The sequence below is a fragment of the Narcine bancroftii genome, chromosome 8 (genome assembly GCF_036971445.1).
Source record: "Narcine bancroftii isolate sNarBan1 chromosome 8, sNarBan1.hap1, whole genome shotgun sequence".
NCBI lineage: Eukaryota > Metazoa > Chordata > Chondrichthyes > Torpediniformes > Narcinidae > Narcine > Narcine bancroftii.
Window position 1 is genome coordinate 5,986,022 of NC_091476.1, and position 13,817 is coordinate 5,999,838.

The following is a 13,817-nucleotide window of genomic DNA, read 5'->3' on the forward strand; positions in this document are numbered from 1 at the left end:
TCCATTCTGTATTTACCAGGTTCTCCATTATTCTATGAGGGTCTCCCAAAAAGGAACTACAGTAAAAACCCCTGGTATCCGGCACCTATGGGGGGATTGCTAATTGCCAGATAATTTGCAATGATTTGTGTACCAACAGTGAGGTGCGACAATTTTAAACTTCCATTATGTTTACCTGTTTATTTCCTGCAATACTTTTGCCAGTTGCATAAGGATGCCGGTTGCTTGAATTCTGGATAACTTTTATATGAGCATGCACTATGGTCCACAGAAACACTGTTTCATTGTGTGTGTGTGTGTGTGTGTGTGTGTGTGTGTGTGTGTGTGTGTGTGTGTGTGTGTGTGTGTGTGTGTGTGTGTGTGTGTGTGTGCGCGCGCGTGTGCATGTGTGCGCTTGTGTGTGCGTGTGCATGTGCGTGTGCATGCGTGTGTGTGTCTGTCTGTCTGTGTGTGCGCGCCTGTGTGTACCTGTGTGTGTGTGTGTGTTTGTGTGTGTGTCTGTGGTGTGTGTGTGTGTGTGTACCTGTGTGTGTGTGTTTCTGTGTGTGTGTGTGTGAGAGTGTGTCTCTGTGTGTAAATACACTGTTTCTTTTGGGGGGGGGGGGTGATATATATAATCAGGTGATAATAAACTTGAAATTGAGTAAAGTTTGTGGTCCAGCAGAAATCAGCACATGTCAGAGGTAAGTAGTAAAATTTCATCCTCAGAATTGTCAAACATCCAAAATACAACAGCTCCAATGAAATCAAAAGAACCAAAATACAGGAGCAGAGTGCAGTACTCAGGGGCATTATGTAACTCGTTTGACGTTACATTTTTGTGAATGAAGAGCTACGTGAATATCTATAGTTCATAGAGTTGTTCTGAGACAGAATAGATGGAGAAATGAAGCAGCTTTAAGGCTTCCATTGTAGGTAGAATAATTCTTCACTCAAAACCTTTGACCATGGCCAAGTTTAGCTGAAATATCCTCTGAGATGGATAAGCAAATGAATTGGTTTCTCTTTGGAGAAACAACCTCAAATCATTTCTTGAGTGTTACTTACTGACTGTACCTGTTTATATTTTGCAAGTTGCTGTCAAAAGTGTGAAAGCCTTTTTTCCCTGGAAAATTAATCAAATCCTGAGTTCTATCAATTACTCACCGGGAGTCCTCGTAATCCAGGATATCCATCAAAACCATGGGGACCGGGGTCTCCTTTGGTACCATTGCACCCATCTAGACCAGGAAGGCCTCTTGGACCCTGTTGACCAGGATGACCCTTTCAAAAGAGCAGAATTGAATGAAATGCAGCTGTAAATAAAACCAAATCATCTTCGCCGAGGTGGAGGATGGATATTTTCCATTCCCGGCACAGAGAATGGCAAAGGGATCTCAGCCCTGACAGCTGCAGTGCTAGAGTCTTTCCACATACCACGTTTGGGCAGGACATTTAGTGTAGCAGTCAGCACGACGCTGTTACGGCGGCAGCGTCTGGAACCGGGGTTCGAATCCCATGTTCTCAGTAAGGAGTTTATATATTCCCATCTTGACTGCATGGGTTTCCTCCAGGGGCTCCAGTTTCCTCCCCATCATTTAAAAACATTCCGGGAGGTGTAGGTCAATTGGGTAGAATTGGGCGGCACAGGCTGGAAGAGCTTGTTACTGTGGTGTATGTCTAAATTAAAAAACAAAAAATACCCTTGGACCACTTCATAGTCGTTATTTTACAACCAACTGTACCCTGATTTTGGACGTCTGGTGGCAACCCTTTGTCTTTCCAGAAAACCTTTACAGAAATTCCAGCTAAACACTGAAAAGAATTGAAGTTGCAAAATCTCTTTTTAAATCTTATTTTGTTGTTACATCACACCTAACCTGGTTTTCCTGCTTTCAACAGGACTGGGTGCAGGTCAGTGGGAGTAGACAGATCAATAGTTTGGCACAGACTAGAAGGGCTTTTTTTCTGTGCTGTAATGTTCTATGGTTCCAACAATGTCAGATCTCCTCTTGATGTAGCCTTAAGGACATGGAGGTGCTGTTCAATGATACAGAAACACAAGTGGCAACTGAGGAATATAAATTTAACTCGGAATAAATGATCCACATGAAAACACCATTTTGTTATAAATCCATCTGGCATAAAGGGAAATCGGTGGTCATTTCCAATACTGGTTTATATGTGACTTCAAAACCTAGAGCAATGGGCTTGATTCAGGAAACGTATTTGGTTTGCATGGAAATCAGGATTGGCATTAATTGGTGACCCTGCCACTGACATCTATCCTGTGAAGAGTTGATAAGCTGAGGTTTGGACCCCCCATCAGAAGCCAGTAAGCCAATGACTCGGACCCCCTGTGGTTTTCCTTCAGGGCCCAGCAGAATGCCTGCATCTACCACATTCTGTTTCTGATATCACTGGCCTATAGGTGAGAGTTCCTGCTTCTTCTTCCTCTTCTATTGATGTCGCTTCACTGGGACCACTTTAATATTCACTCTGATATTGTTGGGTGAGATCTGACAAATTTCTTCTGGGCAGCTACTGTACAGCCCTGATCGTTCAATCACATCCCCACTCCCTGCTCCCTTGTCCCTCCAATTTCTATTTCACCCACCGACCTGCGGAAGTTGCAGCTCTCAGCTGAGAGGCAAGGATTGATTTTTCATTTTGCAGCATTAAAAAATGGCAGCGCTGCCACTGGTGGGGACCCATGGAGAGTGGGGAATAGAGACACAGCGCTCTCCTGCTGGGTCTAACCACCCTGTCTGACTGATGTCAGCTCTGTCGAGGCTTTAAACAGCCTGTTAAAGTAGACGATGTTAGTTTATTTTAAAATCCCTTGACCGCGGCGACTGGGCCAAAGATAGCGGCGCCTATGATTGGCAGGAGCCACAAGGGGTTGCAGACTCCTGGGAAAGCAGAGAATTGGCGCAGGTTACCAGTAAACAGAGAAAACATCCCCCATTTGAGAAGGAGAGGAGATGACCCACAGGACGATAACCACATCTCTGATGCTGAAGGACACACAGGTGGTGGGGCTGTTGATGACTCAAGGAGAGGAACCCATGTAGGATGCGGGGCTGCTGGCGACTGCGGTCAAGGGATTCACACCAGGCTGTGGACTGCTCAAGAATGGTTGAAGGGGTACCGTGAAATGGAACTGAAGCGCAAGAGGGCGCCGACACTGCTGGAAGCTCTCTGATCATGTCAGAGGGGCGCATCTGGAGCTCGGTTGCTGATGGTTTGGATTGAAGGTTGTGAGGCTGCGGGAGCCCTGGTGGCAAATTCAAAGACACTTATTGTGGGGGGGGGGGGGGGGGGGTGGGGTGGTGGGACACCTCTTTTGCTTCTCTTTCTCTAAATATAAGGGGCGCTGGGCAATTTCAGCTGATGGATAATCTTTGTCTGCCTTACGGTAAACTCAAGGAAATTTTGTGTAATATCACATTTCCCGTTTTATTGCATGACAATATATTAATCTTGAATCTTTTCAATCTTATGGGATTTGAGTTTTGCTCTTGCACAATGCCCTGAATTCCAGCAGGGGGCAACACTCTCCTGTGAAAGTGTCCACCACATTGATGTCAATGAACTGGAGGGATTCAATGGTGAGGCAAGGGAGAAACGAATGGATGAAAGATTTGAAGTGACTGGCTAAAAATGGGAGAGAATTTTAATCCAACCAGCAAATCCACTCAAAGAATCAGCAAAGGTCAAAGGGTGAAATGGCCTCCTGCAGTATTGTAATGTTTTTATTGACTTAAAATTGTGTTTGTAACATAACAGCAAGTCCTCAGAAAGTGAGAGGCAATGGCTGCGAACTTACTGGGATCCCATCTGTTCCGACGAATCCCGGCACACCGATCGGACCCTGTGATGAGAGAGTGAAAAAATCTCCTTATTGAGAGTTCAACCATTATAACAAATTAAAACCCATAACGTTCACATATAATCTCATGGGGTTTAGAAAATTGTAAAATCAGGCCTGGAGTTATTCAGGATGGTGTGAGAGTGTTTTAAGCATATTCCTGGCTAACAGAAGAGCAATATAAGGGAACTGAACCAAACATATTATTACTATTTGAACACTATTACAATAAATTGTTAAAGGAATGTGAAATTTTAGATTTTTACTGATTTTATTGAAGGAAAACACTCCTACAGTTCCAATTTAAACATTTCATTTTTTTTATACACACAGGTGATGCACTGTCCACTGACCAATCATGTTTGTTTGTGAACAAATCATTGGTGAGGACACACTTAGAAGATTGTGTGCAGTTCTCGTCAGCCAGCAGCAGGAAAGATATCAATCAGATGGAAAGAGTGCAGAGAAGATTTACTAATATGTTGCTGGTTCTTCAGGCATTAAGTTACCAGGAAAGATTAAACAGGTTAGGACTCTACTCTTTGGAATGAAGAAGGATGAGGGGAGACTTGATTGAGGTTTAAAAGATTATGAGGGGTCTAGACAGAGTAGATGTGAGTAGGATGTTTCCACTTAGATTGGGGAAGATAAATACGAGAAGTTGTAGCTTTAGGCTGAAAAGAGAGAGGTACAAGGGGAACATTAGGCACTCAGAGAGTGGTAAGGGTGTGGAATGAGCTGCCGTCTGATGTAGTGAATGCAGATTCAATCTTAAGTTTTAAAAATAAATTAGATCAATACATGCATAGGAGAGGTCTGGAGAGTTAAGGAATGAGAGCAGGTCAGTGGGACTAGCTAGTTTTACTGGTTGGCACAGACCAGAAGGGTAGAATGGTCTGTTTTTCCGTGCTGTAACGTTCTTACCCTGAAGACATTCTCCTTTGTTCTCCGAAGGGAGTTCTGTGGGATTCTCTTACTGCTCCCCATCTGTAACCCCTGCTTCTCTAGCTCCACAACCACGTACTCACTCAGACTCTATTCCACAGCCACGTTGCCTTCCTTGTTACTTGCTTCCACCATCATCTTGTGCTTCGTGGTTTCTACCTCCAATTCGAGGCCTTGGAGTTTGGCCCCCAGAAGGATCTCAGGTACCTGCAGCTCTCTCCGCTTCTCTGTACCACCCTCACCTCGACCAGCCACAACTCGCTGCCTCACTGCCACGGCTCTGGACCTTACTGGCCATGGCCTGCAGCACACCCTTCCAGTGCCACCTCCTCTGCCAGATCCACGCCTTCAACCGCTGACTCTACACCCACCTGGCATCCATCAAAGATGGTAAGCTCGCCTCTCCCCCCACTCTGCAACCCTCAAAGTGAGGCCCCCATCTCGGCCCCGCCGCCTGCCCTCTGGAGCTCCATACATTTCCACCTCCTCCAACCGGCACCCCGACCACCCACCTGTTGGATGCTCAGCTTCGGCCGCCAACTCCAGCTCTCGCCCTGGCCACCGATTCACTAGATCTCCCGATGCCATGGCCACTGATACGGACACTGGCCCCAGCCACCCACCCGACTGAGCTCCTGAAGCCATGGTTGCAAACTGGGCCCTGATCCGATACTCACTGGAGATCCTGATGCTTCGACCACTGACCCCAGGACCACTGACCCCAGGACCACTGACCCCAGGACCACTGACCCCAGGACCACTGACCCCAGGACCACTGACCCCAGGACCACTGACCCCAGGACCACTGACCCCAGGACCACTGACCCCAGGACCACTGACCCCAGGACCACTGACCCCAGGACCTGATGCTGATGCTGCCAACTCTCACCTGATCCCCAGCCACCCTTGGGGCAGAGCTTCCCATGCTCACTCCATCTATGTGGTTCCCAACATAGACTCCTACTGTAATTCTGATCTCAATGCTCGATCCCACTTACTCATCCCCCTCTCTGCCTCCACTCTTCTCCCCATCCCCCTAACCCTCAGACCTCATCTACCCCACCTCTCCCTGGTTATCCCCCCCATGGTTACCCCCCCCTATCGTCCAACTCCTTCCTCCAACCTCCCCATCTTTTAACTCCAACCTCTGACTTCCCCAAATTCTCCAACACCACCGCTGATTCCCACACTGCCGCCTGCTTGGTTTTTACTATCCTCTGGGACCTTCCTCTCTCTGAGATGGAGTGCTTGGTCCTCAGCAGAGGTCTCACCTTCAACCCCCATCCACCCACACAATAGTAATAGTGTGTTAGTGGTCCTCCTAACCACTCGAGGGAGTAGGAGACTAGTTTGTGGCAGCTTAGGTTGGATTCAGGATAAATGCCTCCATATGGTCTTGTGTACTTTAGCTAATAAAGTACAGTTGTTTTAAAAGAACCCAAGTTTCTTTATTACAATAAAAGAAACATCACATGGTACACATCAGGAGAATCAGTCATTATCAGCAGAGAAATGGAGAGTGTAAAGTTTCCTGATGTTGTAAATTGGACTGGAAATGGCAACCACGAGTGGAGGTTGTTCAAACAAAGATTCATGCTGTACCTGCAAGCCATTGCACACGATAGCAAACCTGATGCATAGAAGATTGCATTGCTACTTACCATGGTGGGACCTCAAGCATTAGAGGTTTTCAATATATTTGTTTTTGCTGAGGCAGAAAGTTAAGTTGAACAAGGTTATTGAGATGTTTGATGAACACTGTTCACCAAAGAAAAATGAAACATTCAAGAGGTACATGTTTCACTCACACATGGACCTGCGGGCAGAGAACTTTGATACTTTTATTTAAACAGACTTGAAATTAAAAGCAAGAACATACAATTTTGGATCACTGCAAGATTCAATGATCCATGATCAAATTGTAAAGAAGTAAATCACAATGTAGACATTGTGGTTGAAGTAGCAATTACAAAATGATAGAGAAGCTCAGCAGATCAAACAATGTCCTTTATGTGGCAAAGGCAAAGATTTCATCTACCTCATCCTGGCCAGCTTCCCGCTGTGGACATTTTTATTTCCAACTGTCGCCAAGATACCAACTGTCTCAACTTCACACTCTCTCTCACATTCTAATCTTACTTCCTCCAAACACTTGGCCCTCCACTCTCTCAACAGCAATCCCAACCTCACCATCAAACCCAGAGGTAAGGGTGGTGCACTGACCTCTACCTTGCTCTCAGATACCTCCTCCTATCTACCCCTACCACAGGACCCCACCACGGCACATCAAACCACTGTCTCCAACACCATCTCCAACCTCATGACCTCTGGTCACATCCCTCCCATGGCTGTCAACCTCATTATCTCTCATCCCTGCACTGTTCATTTCTACCTTCTACCCAAGATAAACAAACCTAACCTTTCGGGCAGACCCATTGTTTCCACCTGCTCCTGCCCCACCGAACTAGTTTAATCTTAGCTTGATTCTATCTTTTCTCCCCTGGTCCAATTCCTCCACATCTACATCCACATGTCCTCCATCTCTTCGATGACTTCAGATTCCCCGATCTGGACCGCCTCACCTTCACAATGGATGTCCAATCCCATTTTATTTCCATTCCCCCATACAAAAGGGCTTAAAATACTTTGCTTCTTTCTGGACCAGAGACTGGACCAATCACCCTCCACCACCTGGTAGAATGTGTCTTCATTTTAAACAACTTCTCCTTTAACACTCCCACTTCCTCCAAATAAAAGGAGTAGCCATGGGTACCCGCATGGCTCCCAGCTACACCTGCTTATTTGTGGGCCTTGTGGAGAAATCCACTCTTCCTCTGGTATATCGACGACTACATCAGGGCTGCCTCATACACCAGCAATGAACTTTTCAACATCATCTACTTCATGGCCAAGCCACCCCAATCTCAAACTCACTTGGTCCATCTCCAACAACACTCTCCCCTTCCTGGATCTCTCGGTCTCTGTCTCAAGAGACAAGCTTTCCACTCACATATAGTGTAAGCCCACTAACTCCCACAACTACCTTGACTACACTTCCTCACACCCTGTGCCCTACAAGGATTCTATCCCCTTCTCTCAATTTCTCTATCTCTTCCTGCCTTGTTAGAGTCGACGGGTTAAGCATGGCAGAAATGTTCTCAGGTCCATCTATTTCAATGCAAAGATTATTGTACAAATGGCAGACGAACTTAGAGCGTGGATTGGCATGTGGAATTATGACATTGTGGCCGTTAGTGAAGCTTGGTTGCAGTCAGATGATAATAAACTTAAACTTAATCTATGTAGTTGTTACTGAATATAGAGCATTCTGTAAGGGTTGTAATCCGGTACACATGGTGACCACAAAGGAACCTCCTTGGGACACTGTTACGCAAGCATCTAATATTTGACCAGATGGAGAATGCAAACCATCTCAGATGCATTTGGACAAAAGAGGGTCAAGATTGTGAATGAAAGCCATCAAGAAAGGTTACAAATAGTTTCAGTATATTTTTCTGAAGATCAGACTTATGTTTCTTTCACACCAGCCAGTCAGTGGATTGGTTCTGAATAATGAATAACATGCAGGGGTTACTAATACAACCCCAGTCATATTGATTCCATTGATTTAGATGGAGTTGAATCCAGAGGGAACACATAAATAATAAATCGAGTAAGAATGTAGCACATTTAGTGTAGGGAACACAGTTAGTGTAGGGCAGCACGGTAAATGTAGGGGACACGATTAGTGTCGGGCGGCACTAGTGTAGGGGGACACGGTTAGTTTCGGGCGGCACTAGTGTAGGGCAGCACGGTTAGTATAGGGGAACACGATTAGTGTCGGGCGGCAATAGTATAAGGGGACATGATTAGTGTCAGGCGGCACTAGTGTAGGGGGACACGGTTAGTGAAGGGCGGTACTAGTGTAGGACAGCACAGTTAGTGTAGCAGTTAGCGTGATGTTATAACAGTATCAGAGACATGGGTTCAAATCCAGTGATATCTGTAAGGAGTGTCTTGTGGGTTTCCCCCAGGCACTCCACTTTCCTCCCATGTTCTAAAGATGTACAGAATTTGTAGGTTAGTTGGGTGTATTTGCGTGGCCCAGGCTCATGATCCGGAAATATCTCTAAATTAAATTTTAAAATATACATTAAAAAATTTAAATAATTTCTAATCGATCCTTCCCATAATGCAGAAGCTGAGTGACTCGATATTTATTTGTAGCTTTTACAGACATCAGGAATTAATCCAGAGTCAGAGAAGGTGAACTATGGTTACGATAGCAGGTTTAATCCTGGAAGGTATAAAAAAAATAGGAAGAGACGAGAGTGGAGATTTCTAAAGGGGTGAGATACACCCGTGGCTCATTTCATAGAAATGAACAAGGCTGGCATTTGTGAGGCTACTCATACCCACCTTTTCTCCTTTTGTTCCGCCTGCCCCTGGTCGACCTCGGGTACCCTTCTCACCCTTTGGCCCGGTAACTCCAACTGGTCCTGGAAACCCAGGTGGCCCACTGCGTCCTTGCAGCCCGATCTGGCCTGGTGGACCCTACATTTGAAAACACATTACAAGTAATAAATTAATTGAACAATAAAGGAAAAAAATTCATTGTATTTTTCATGAAGACATTATGGCCGGTTTCCATCCTAACACCATTTTATCAGTGTCAGATCTCCTATATTCAAATAATTGTAGAGGAAACATTTGGCCACGTGGAGCATCAAGACCATCCCTGTTCTTATGTAAAAGATCTAAGAATGGGGGAGAAAGGCAACACTCATTGAAGGAGCACTTCAAAAGATTCTTCATCAAAGATTCTAACTCCAGTCTCATATTTCCACTTAGGCCAAAGGGATTCAAAAGACCACATGCTAAATGAGAAACAATATGGTCTCTGGAGCAGATAGCACTTCTGCTGAAGTTTTAAATCTTGGCAGGAAAAGTTTCTGACAAATTCTTTCTCTTGGAAAGCGACCCTGTAACCATGGGACAAGCCTGACAGTGATATTTACAGAGGGTTCCCACGATCGTCTCCTCCAGAGAATGCCCCCAATAGTCTTTGGTATTCTCCCACTGGCCAAAGAGCTACTTCCCAAGTCGCAGTTAAACAGAAATGTCTGCAGACGCTGGGGTCGAGTCCCATACACATACGTGCTGGAGAATCTCAGGAGATCACACAGCATCTATTGGAAGTGAAGGATAACCAATGTTTCAAAGCTGAATCCTTCACCAAGGTACACAAAGTACAAACATAGCCAGATTCGTCACAGGCCCCAACCTCCCATTCTATGTAAGGCGCTGCCTCAAGAAGGCAGCCAACATCATTGGGACCCCATCATCCTGGTCACAATCTCTCCTCACTGCTACCTTCAGGCAGAAGGTACAGAATCCAAAAAAACACCAACACCTCTCGGTTCAAGAACAGTTTTCATCTAACAGCTATCAGACTCTTGAACCTTCCCTTACACACTAATCATGATCTGTTCCAACACCACAAATGGATTGTCTGCACTGTTGTAAAGTCCATTTTTCACCAACATAACTGTGAATATTTAGTTTCTCTTTTGCATTTATAGTCTTCTTTTTATTCAGCTATGTATACTATTGCAGTTTTTTTTACAAAGTACCTGTACAGTTACAGCAAGAAAATAAGTGCATGTATATGTTGTGTACGTACTCACACAATTAAGACTCGGAGACGTGATGCTTTCTCATCCTTAGACTAACACGGCTACTTTCACACAGGGTTATATATATGGAAGGGTGACATCATGACGTGGGCATCATGATGTCCAGCAGAGGGCAGGCTTATACCCAACAGTATACATCATTCTTATGTATATGACAATAAACTCATTATCAAAGGGCACAGTAGACACAACTTCAATTCCAGGAGAAAAGTGGTGAGCAGCCGTGGCTGTACAAAAACCTTTGACCACATCAATGCAGAGGGATTGCTCTTGGAAATTCACTTCCATTCCACATCTGCTACATGGTGGCATGCAAGCAGCGATTCCAATCACACACAACAGTGTAACATGCCTCCAAATAAGGCGGTCTCATATCTTAATTTCATAATAGTCTGTCCAGCCAGCACATCAAGCATCTCCAAATCCTTCTGTGGCTTCCATTCAAGGCTCGCCACCCATCTTCAAATCTACAGAACTGGAGTGAAAGCAAGGCGCCCTTTGCTCTGAGGTACTGCTGAGGGAGTAAGGGCAGAAATCATGACATAGGACTCCAACACTATTATCTGTTTCAAAGATCAAACTAAGCTTGGCAAAGTAATATATTAAATATAGTTTGATCCTTGGATCTTTCCCAGAAGATTTACCTAATGACACCAAAGAAATTAATTTTGGAATGCATATGACAAAATATGGCCAAACCTAAGTTTGTAATAAACACACAATATTTCTGTTCTAAGGGTTGAGGCAGGACTGTGGGAAACGCCGCTCACCAGATTGCTGTGTTGATACCACACAATCACTAATCAACAATAACAAGCATATGTTGATCACATCAGGCAATGGTGTGAGTGTCCCTTAAATCCCATTTAAGATGACGACACATTTATATATTCACATCTTTCGTATAGATCCCTGCCTGTCACAGAAAACCACATCTCATACAAAACACACACCTTCTCACATAACCACACTGATAGGAAGGGCCTGTAAATCTAAATTGATGGTCCTGCAGCTCAAATAAATTAATCAATCTATTTCATAATTTCTATCTCCCCTTTTTTCTCTTTTTGGTCCTCATTCTCTTGATCTTTTGTTCACCCTTTTTCCTTCCCATTCAACAACGACACCCTTCTGATTCACCTGCAAACACCAGAGGATCACTTATAAACTGAACAATCAGTGGGTCCTTGGAGATTGGAGCTCCTAGGGAAACCCATGGGATCAGAAGTGAACATAGGACACATAGATAGCACCGGAGCTCAGAAATAAATGTGGACCAGAGGGTTTTGAGACAGCAGCGTTACCTCCCGTCCTATCCAGTTTCCCCACTTTCCTTCCAATGGCTCTCCAAAACGAAGGCAGCACCAAGCATGAGCCATGCTCACTATGAGAAATCATGAACACTACCTCGATAAAGGGCTCAAGCCCGAAACATCGTATTTTTACCTTTGCAATATAAAGGACACTGTTTGACCTGCTGAGTTTGTCCAGCTTTGTGCTTTTACGTGAAACACAGCACTGGTGTGAAGGATGAGGGACCATCGTCAAATCTAAATTAAACCATCTCTTTACTTTGACAATCACCTGATAATAAAAAAAAAGCTGCAGTGATTCAAAACCTGAAATCAAAAAACGAACCAAAAAATGGTGCAATTATTCTGCATCTCAGGCAACATCTGGAGAAAGAGGAACAATTATAGTTTCCAATCCCGGAAACTCTGTCAGAACTGGGAAAAAGAGAAAAATCTTGTTAGTTTCAGTAGCAGAATAAGGTGAGGGACAAGGGGTGAGATCTCCGCCAGGGTGCGATCGAATGGGTGTCATTCATGTATGGAGCACTTATCAACTACAATGCTGGGTACCACTACCTAGATCTTTGTACCCACAATTTTGAAAATGTACTGATAAAAAAAATTGTAGTCAAACACAAAAGTCTGCAGACACCATGAATGAAGTAAAAACACGACGCTGGAGAAACTCAGCAGGTCAAACAGGGCACTTTATATAGTAAAGATACATAACCAACGTTTCAGGCTTCAGCCCTTCATCAAAGTATTGTACCTGGATGAAGGGCTGAAGCCTGAAACGCTGATTATGTCCTCTGACAGGAGAGGAGTGAGTAATCAGTCCTGAGAGTTGGTTTGCATAATAGCAGGAATATTCACCCTTCTCTTTGAAGGCAACAAGGGGCAATGCCATGAAAGCAAAGCAGCCTCTCTGTTGCCATGACTGCATATAGTACACACAAACTAGTGCCTGCAGTTCGTCAGAGATTTATTTGGGTGCGTTGGCATTCACCTGTTGACTCAAACTCCAGCTGCATAGACAGACAGGTAGACAGGTAGACTGGGTGTGAGTGGCAGGCAGCCAGCGTTTCAGATCTGGAACTTCGCTAAAAGTGCTCCAAGCTGCAAAATTGTTTAATTGTATTTTCTGTTGCCTAGTTTGGAACTGTTTTCTCAGCCTGTGGTCCTCTGGTTTGTTACAGTGGACAACAAAGATTTTGCTTCCTGAACACTTTTGGGCATATTTTATTGATTTCGGGCTGTTGATCACGAAAATTACGTTAAAAATTTCCTATCATGTACCATTCTTTTTAGCTATAACTAATGTTTCAAGCACGCTTCAAACATACATGGTTCAAGTCCACAAAGCCATGAATTACAACATGTTGGATCGGGACCTTTATCAAGGCTGCGTCCTTTGTGTGTCCTGATGGGTGGAACCTGCTCTATCACTCTGTGAGAAGCTCCTAGGCTACTGGAAAGAGGGGGTCGAGAAGCATTATTTCCATGTAAGGTGTACGAGGACCCTCTGTTATTACCACAATCGGACCACTCCTTTCTCCAAGATGGCAGTGGCCTCTGAACCCCCTTGGCATCCTTGACTGGTCCAGATGGGAAAAAGGAGGTCATGGCCCTACAACCTATTTGAGTAGGTTTATTGACAAGCCTCTTTTTCAATGATGGAACCATCCATATGAAGGCACCATTTGTCACTCCAGGAGAGAGGCAAGGGATAGAGAGGTGACCAGATGATGGGAGACCTGGTTTAAATTTTAATTTAGACATACAGCATGGTAACAGGCCATTTCAGCCATGAGTCTGTGCCACCCAATTAACCTACACCCCCGGCAACATTTCAAATGGTGGGAGGAAACCAGAGCCCCCGGGGAAAACCCACGCAGATGCGAGGAGTACGTACAAGCTCCTTACAGACAGTGCAGGATTCGAACCCCAGTCCCAATCACTGGCACTGTAAAAATGTTGCGCTAACCAATAACCCAAATTAGATTCTGCTGTATACTTACATAAAATGGACACACA

At 44.7% G+C, this 13,817-nt stretch overlaps 1 protein-coding gene across 5 annotated transcripts in view; it reads right to left on the minus strand.

The window, feature by feature from the left end:
• Positions 1-13,817, minus strand: part of col4a6 (collagen, type IV, alpha 6) — a 350,543-nt gene that overhangs the window by 124,328 nt on the left and 212,398 nt on the right. For all 5 annotated transcript variants that reach the window (XM_069892746.1, XM_069892748.1, XM_069892749.1 and 2 more), the window contains exons 5-7: positions 9,215-9,349; positions 3,809-3,853; positions 1,147-1,263 (exon numbers count right to left, since the gene is read on the minus strand). In XM_069892746.1, the coding sequence (XP_069748847.1) occupies positions 1,147-1,263; positions 3,809-3,853; positions 9,215-9,349 (297 nt within the window). The remainder of the gene's footprint in view (positions 1-1,146; positions 1,264-3,808; positions 3,854-9,214; positions 9,350-13,817) is intronic.